This window comes from Cucurbita moschata, unplaced genomic scaffold (assembly GCF_002738365.1).
Source record: "Cucurbita moschata cultivar Rifu unplaced genomic scaffold, Cmos_1.0 Cmo_Scf00045, whole genome shotgun sequence".
Classification (NCBI taxonomy): domain Eukaryota; kingdom Viridiplantae; phylum Streptophyta; class Magnoliopsida; order Cucurbitales; family Cucurbitaceae; genus Cucurbita; species Cucurbita moschata.
The window spans coordinates 390,464-397,777 of NW_019268561.1; the positions used below are offsets into that span (position 1 = coordinate 390,464).

Here is a 7,314-nt window from a genome sequence, read left to right on the forward strand (position 1 = left end):
AAAAAAAAAAAAAAAAAAAAAAAAAAAAAAAAAAAAAAAACAAGAAACCAGCGGGTCCTTTTCCACCTGATCGCTAACTCATGAGCCCGCCTTTTGCGGCCCCTCATGCAACATATGAGCGGATCTTCACTAAAAGCCGGCTCTATTGGCGGATGGATAATGCCCCTCACTCTGACATGAGAACAAAGTACTGCAACTCGATTGGAGGAAAGGGCTACGAGGTGACCTCAAAAATCGAAAATGGAATAATCGGGAATCTCGAGTAATTGGCCAAGCTGCTAAAGTATGCCTATTTTTTCCAAAATTAACATCAAGAATATTTTTTAGATTTGTTTTTAAGTATAAGATTATTATTAAAACTTTTAGGAATAATAACAGTATGGGTATTTTGAAAGTAAATAAATAATATCTTGGTTTGATTCCAAATTTAATATTAACCATTTTTTTATATTAATAAATTTAGATAATTTATTGTCTCGACCCATTTAGCTAACATAAAGAAATCTGTTTGTGCTCATTCCCTCGTTCTCTGTTTAAATGTGTATTTTTCACTTTATTCGTGACAGATCCTCGTGGATTAAATGAAAATCTCAGAATTATGTACGCTTTCTCCCTTAATTTTACAATACTAAACCCCTTTTTGTCTGGTAGGTAAACATTTAGATTTGAGATGGAACCCTTTTAAGGAAAGAGAAGATGATATGAACGACAAAGAGTCTCGAGCCTCCATGGACAACGAAGAAGTGAGCTCGTGTCACGAGCCACACCTCGCCATCTCTTCCCATCCACTGACGCCCATATGGTGCCCAAAAAACGCATCTACAATGTGTTTGTCCTAATTCTTTAGAAATTGATGTGTCATCTTGTCGTGTCGTGTCCATGTCCGTATTCCGATTTTCTTCCGTCATCTCTCCAACCAAAGGTGTTCTAAAGACCCAATAACCCAAAAAAAACTCTGTCAACCCAACCATCTCATACGGTTTGTGTTGAGTTAGGTTCAAATAAATAAATAAAAAACCTCCGAAATTGATTCACGAGTCCTCAAAAAATGAGTTTAAGTTAAATCGAACCAACAAAATTTATTCTTAATCTTAAAAAATAATTTTATTTAATTCAATAAAAAAGAATTCAATTATTTATGCTCCCACCACTATTAAATTAAAGTTTTAAATATTTGAAATAATTAAATAGATGTTTTATATATTAAAAATTTACTTTTATTAAAAACCATTTAAATAAACAATTCAAATAATTATCTGGGTAAAAAAAAACTACAACCGAACAATTAGGTTGAATTTAAAGAATATCCCGACCCGACCCAATTCATAAACACCTCTATCCACATCTCTGTGTAAGTGGACAACGAACTAATTGGTGGTGCGTTAAAACCATATTGATTCCATTGCAAGTAAGAATTCCCCCACTAACAGCACCCGAACAATTAGGTTGAATTTAAACAATGTCCCGACTCAACCCAACTCATAAACACCTTTATCCACATCTCCACGCAAGTGGGCAACGAACTAATTGTCAGTGCATCAAAACTATATTCGTTCCATTGCTAAGTAAGAGTTCCCTCACTAGCAGCACCCAAACCATTAGGTTGAATCTAAACAATATCCCGACGCAACCCAACTCATAAACACCTCTATCCACATCTCCACGTAAGTAGGCAACGAGCTAATTATTAATGCGTCGAAATCATATTCGTTCCATTGCAAGTAAGAGTTCGAACACGCAATATTAATTCGGAGCAAACGGCATTTTCCTTTTGTATTGAAAAAGAGATCAAAAACGGAAAAAAAAAAAAAAAACAAAATTACAGCTTTTCCACACATTTTACACTGGAACCCCTCAAGTCCATGAGACACTACAATGAATGAGAGACAACAATTTCATGGAGAGAAAAAAAAAAAAAAGAAAAAAAAAAGCTTTGAATTTCATTAATGGCGTTCTAAGAATTGTCCTTCATTCATCATCACTTTGCCCCCTTCTGAAGACAATGGGTTGAGTTCCCTACCTTCTTATTTCCTGCACATACCCCAAATCTTTATAAACTTGAGCTCGAGTCGTCCCGTCCCGTTTCTCGTCTTTTGTTTATGGAAAACACCCGGTTCGTGTTATTTATGAACGTTTTCGAATCCGGTAGATTCGAGAACCAAAAGAGAGAAACGAAAACGTTATCAAACGAGAATAGTCTTAGAGTAAAAAGAACGTACCAGGGAAGTTTAAACGTGTCTTTCCACCATCCATGTTTCGAGCAGTTGGTGACTATTTTATCTAACCTTACAATAATTTCAGAGAAAGTAGGCCTCACAACAGGTTCTGGAGCCCAGCATTCCTCTATCAATCTGCATCCATATCGATCGAGAATCATGTTTACGAGCATTCCTCTAAAACTATGCAAGTTTGAGTTTTTGTCAAGGATGTCGAGCAAGTCGATTTAAGGTGACCTTATTATCACACTGTAGATGTGATGTCTCACATTGGTTGGGGAGGAGAACAAAACACCCTTTGTAAGGGTGTGAAAACCTTCCCCTAGTAGACGCGTTTTAAAGCCTTGAGGGGAAGCCCAAAAATTTTGGGAAGCCTAAAGAGGACAATATCGGTTAGCGGTGGGCCTGGTCGTTACAAATAGTATCAGAGCTAGACACCAGAGGTTGTTCTCCGAAGGAGGGTAGACACGAGATGAAGTGCCAATAAGGACGCTGGCCCCCAGGGGGGTGGATTTGGCAGGGTCCCACATCGATTGGAGAAAGGAACGAGTGCCAGCGAGGATGCTGGACCCCAGGGGTGGATTGTGATGTTCGAGGAGAACAAAACACCCTTTATAAGGGTGTGGAAACCTTCCCTTAGTAGACGCATTTTAAAGCCTTGAGGGGAAGCTCAAAAAGGAAAGCCCAAAGAGGACAATATCTGCCAGCGGTGAGCCTGGGTTGTTACAAAGGGTATCAGAGCTAGACACCGGACTATGTGCCAGCGAGGAGGCTATTTCCCGAAGGGGGGTAGACACGAGATGGTGTGACAGTAAGGACGCTGGACCCAAAAGGGGGTGGATTTGGCGGGGTTCTCACATCGATAGGAGAAAGGAACGAGTGCCAGCGAAGACTTTGGGTCCCGAAGGGGAGTGGATTGTGATGTCCCACATTAGTTGGGGAGGAGAACAAAACACTCTTTATAAGGGTAGGTAAACCTTCCCCTATTAGACGCGTTTAAAGCCTCGAGGGGAAGCTCGAAAGGGAAAGTCCAAAGAGGACAATATCTGCTAGCGGTGGGCTTAAGGGAAGCCCGAAAGGGAAAGCCCAAAAAAGACAATATTTGCTAGCGGTGGGCCTGGGTCCTTACAATAGAGTAGCGTTTTGAACTTAGAGTGCTTTCGAGACTTTCGAAAAGTACTTCTAATAGGCTAAAAACACTTTCATCGTTCCAAAAATCTTCGATTTTGTTTCCTTTGAGCATTCGTGCCACGTTTTATTCGGGATTTTCACAAGAACTCGATATGAACAACACGAAACACTTGACGGTGACACTTACTCTTTTAGATCAGGTGGATAACTTTTCGATTTGATCTTAAACGGAGGTCTCTTTCGTTCGACACACATAGCTTTTGACGCCTCTTCCGGAGGCCTAGGATGGAATGGCTGCATACCTTCAACCATCTAGCCATGAAAACCAAACAAAAAAGCCATTATTATCAAGCAATCAAGACAACATAAAACAACGATCTAATTTTCGATACCTCGTATAGAATGAGACCAAACGAAAATGAATCAACACTTCTGTCAAATACTTCGTCGTTGTAAATCTCGGGAGCTAAGTACAAGTCTACACATGGCACAATATGTTAGATAACGAAACACAATAAATAACGTTGCTTATTGTTGAACGTATCGGCTTACTCGAAGAGTCGGTAACAATTGGATGAGCTAGTTTTGCTTTATCAGGAGACATTTTTGACAATCTTATCATGCCAAATCCAGCAACTTTGAGTTGTCCTCCATTATCCAGCAAAATATTTCTGGCACCTTACAAAAACTTCCAATATTAAAGAAGAACACGAACTGTCTCAAATCGAAACGACTATCATCCCGAGTTTAACTTTTGAATATGGTTGCCTTACTTTGGCTTTAAATCGCAGTGGATAATAGGCTCCGGTTTGCATTCGTGAAGATAGTTCATTCCCCTGATAATAAAAAAAAAGGTTACGTAACGTTACAGTATAGAAGATTAAGAATCGCTATGAACGTATAGAATATCGATATGCTTGTTCATAAGAACGCTATTTGAAGCTCATTCAGGTCAATATGAGAAAAACCGAACTTGCCTAGCGATATCGAGGGCGAATCGTAAGGCTTTAGACGGAGATAAACGACCTTTCTTTTGAAGATAGAAACCTAAATCACCCTGGAAGATTGAATGTAAAATGAAAAGGGAATTAGTTGACATAAAAGCTGAAAACAAAGAGTGTGAAAGTTCATCCATACCATTGGATGGTATTCCGAAACGATCATCATCGGCAAATTCTGCGTAACGGCCCCGACAAACTGAACTACGTTCGGATGTCGAACCCTTTCGAGTAACGTCAACTCGTGTTTGAATGCGTTTCTGTATGAAACACGAGGAAATAAGAAAAGTTCCAGCAAAATAACACATGAGCTGATAGTTTGAAACTTCCAGACATGATGGTGAAAAGAACATAAAGAACAGATCCAGTTCAGGTAAGGTTGTTACGGAAAGTCAACACGAGCATAACTCAACGGTTAAGACACCCCTTGTAACGGTCTAAGTCCACCGCTAGCAGATATTGTCTTCTTTGAGCTTTTCCTTTTGGGCTTCCCCTCAAGGTTTTTAAAACGCGTCTGCTGGGAGAGGTTTCCACACCCTTATAAACACCCAATCGATGTGGGATCTCACAATTCACACTCCTTCCGGGTCTAGTATCCTTGCAACACTCATTCTCTTCTCCAATCGATGTGGGACCCCCCAATCCACCCATCTTGGGGGCCCAGCATCTTTTGCTGACACACCGTCTCATGTTCATCCCCCCTTCGATGCTTAGTCTCCTTACTGACATATCGCCCGAAACTTGACTCTTATATCATTTGTAATGGTCCAAGCCCACTGCTAGCAAACCTCTTTGGACTTTTCCTTTTGGGCTTCCCTCAAAGTTTTTAAAACGCATCTGCTGCTACGGAAAGGTTTCCACATCCTTATAAAGAATGCTCCATTCTCCTCCCCTACCAACGTGGGATCTTATAATCCACCCTTCTTCGTGGCCTAGCGTCCTCGCAGGCACTCTTTCCCTTCACCAATCGATGTGGGACCCCCAACCCACCCTCTTCGGGGCCCAGTATCTTTGCTGGCACACTGCCTCATGTTCACCCTCCTTTGGGGCTCAGCCTCCTTGTTGGCACATCGCTCGAAACCTGGCTCTGATACCATTTGTAACAGTCCAAGCCCACTGCTACCAGATATTGTCCTCCTAGAGCCTTAAACACATTTGCTAGGGAGAGTTTCCACACCCTTATAAAGAATACTTCGTTCTCCTTTCCTTTCTAGAGGTCAAAGTTCGAATCCCGAGTTAAAACGAGTACCAAAAAACAATAAAAATGCAGGTCCAAAGTAGTAAGCTTGCTAAATTAAGGTACTAGAAGAAGAAATAAAACACAAAAACACAAAACATCATCATTCAAAATGAATCAAACATAACAAAATTCAAGTGAAAATACATACATAGAATCTGGATTAAAATAACAATCCTTATCAAGAATTTTCACAGCCACTTTTGTACCATTCCATTTGGCAACTTGATATGTCCCCTGCAAATAAAAGAACCAAGTTATTGCGACAAGAATCTTTGTCTTGTAATACTAAAATCATTTGGTGAAGTGACATGCCTTTGATATACCGTCACCCCTTCGAATCTGAAGCTCCGATGGATTAAGCTCATACTCAGGAACTTCCCTGGGATTTGCAACAGTCATTGGTGTCTTCCTAATACTCTAAAACCAAAGAAAATGAAGTATAATGAGAAATCGAATGTTTGTATCTGAACTTTCCACAATGGTATGATCATTCCCTAAATTAGCCAATGTCGGACTCCCTCCCAACAATCCTCCCCTCGAACAAAGTACACCATAGAGCCTCCCCTGAGGTCTATGTAGCCCTTGAACAACCTCCCTTTAATCGAGATTCGACTCCTTTCTCTAGAGTCCTCAAACAAAGTACACCCTTTGTTCGACACATGAGTCACTTTTGACTACACATTCAGAGACTCACAACCTCTTTGTTCGACTTTAGAGGATTCTATTAACATGACACTCTGATACCATGTTAGGAATCACAGATCTCCACAATCGTATGATATTGTCCACTTTGAGCTTAACCTCTCATGGCTCAATATAAACACACAATCATTCCCTATATTGGCTAATGATTTTCGATTCGAGAGATCAAATCGAACGTTTATACCTGCTGAACTTTTGCTCCACGAGCCTTTAAAATGGTGTAAACCTCAATATTCCCATAATATTTAGCATCAGCAGCTGCCTGCAAAGAATGATAGCAACATAAAACCAAAACCCATATGTTAAAACAGAGTAAGAGCAGCAAAATCATACCGTACTCCCCCAACGATCACGAGCATCAATATTAGCCTTACGGGTAAGCAAGAACTTAACAACCTCAGCATGGCCCTCACAAGCAGCAATATGCAAAGCAGTGCGGCCATCCAAATCAATGCTATTAACATCGGTGCCATCATTAAGCAAATCCTGAACGCCACGGACATCGCCACGACAAGCCATGAAGAGCAGCTGCATAGTGGAGTCCAAATTTTCAGGAACAGAGAGGTCATTGTCTTCACCAGGAGAACGGCGAATAGGGTCGAGAGAGGATTGGCGGCCGAAGCTGAATCTTAGATTATTCCGACGAGGGTCTAAAGAGGATTGTCGGGAGAATTGGCGGCTAAGACTACGGCGGAGAGAACCAGTGGAGAATTGGCGGGAGATTCCGCGCTTTAATTGCGCCGTGATGTTATCCATTTGAAATGGGAATTGGGGAAATGTGGGGGGTCGGATCGAGAGCTTGGAGGAGGAGGAAATGGGCTCTCGATGCCCAGAAAGGAAAAGAAAACACGAACTTGGTCGCTGAATAGGAGCTTGGGGGATCATGAAAGGGAAGAACAGAGAAGGAATGGAAGATCCGAAGGAAGCGTTGAGAAAAACAGGGTATGGCTGTTGTTTGAAGGCAAAAAAAAAAAAAAAAAAAAAAAAAAAAAAAAAAAAAAAAAAAAAAAAAAAAAAAAAAAAAAAA

At 40.6% G+C, this 7,314-nt stretch overlaps 1 protein-coding gene across 2 annotated transcripts; it reads right to left on the reverse strand.

Moving 5' to 3' along the window:
- Window positions 1–1,691: 1,691 nt before the first annotated feature.
- Window positions 1,692–7,256, reverse strand: LOC111434510 (integrin-linked protein kinase 1-like). 2 transcript variants are annotated; one of them, XM_023071924.1, is made up of 12 exons: window positions 6,621–7,256; window positions 6,477–6,549; window positions 5,898–6,004; window positions 5,734–5,819; window positions 4,485–4,605; window positions 4,325–4,404; window positions 4,121–4,183; window positions 3,900–4,018; window positions 3,740–3,825; window positions 3,535–3,659; window positions 2,220–2,351; window positions 1,692–2,031 (listed from the first exon to the last, which is right to left on the reverse strand). In XM_023071924.1, the coding sequence occupies exons 1-12, from the start codon at window positions 7,170–7,172 to the stop codon at window positions 2,025–2,027; spliced, it is 1,551 nt and encodes a 516-aa protein (XP_022927692.1). In that variant the 5' UTR covers window positions 7,173–7,256; the 3' UTR covers window positions 1,692–2,024. The 2 variants fall into 2 exon arrangements, with proteins under 2 accessions (XP_022927692.1, XP_022927691.1); XM_023071923.1 differs by having other exon boundaries at window positions 5,898–6,002; window positions 6,472–6,549.
- Between the last annotated feature and the right edge of the window lie 58 nt (window positions 7,257–7,314).

What these genes read in the sequence shown, in the direction of transcription:
- LOC111434510 (XM_023071923.1), bottom strand. Translation starts at nt 7,172, where the DNA reads ATGATCCCCCAAGCTCCTATTCAGCGACCAAGTTCGTGTTTTCTTTTC. An exon ending in GGGGTGACGGTATATCAAAG is followed by an intron (nt 5,820 to 5,897) that starts GCATGTCACTTC and finishes TTTTATTTGCAG; the next exon opens with GGGACATATCAAGTTGCCAA. An exon ending in TTGGTCTCATTCTATACGAG is followed by an intron (nt 3,660 to 3,739) that starts GTATCGAAAATT and finishes TTTCATGGCTAG; the next exon opens with ATGGTTGAAGGTATGCAGCC.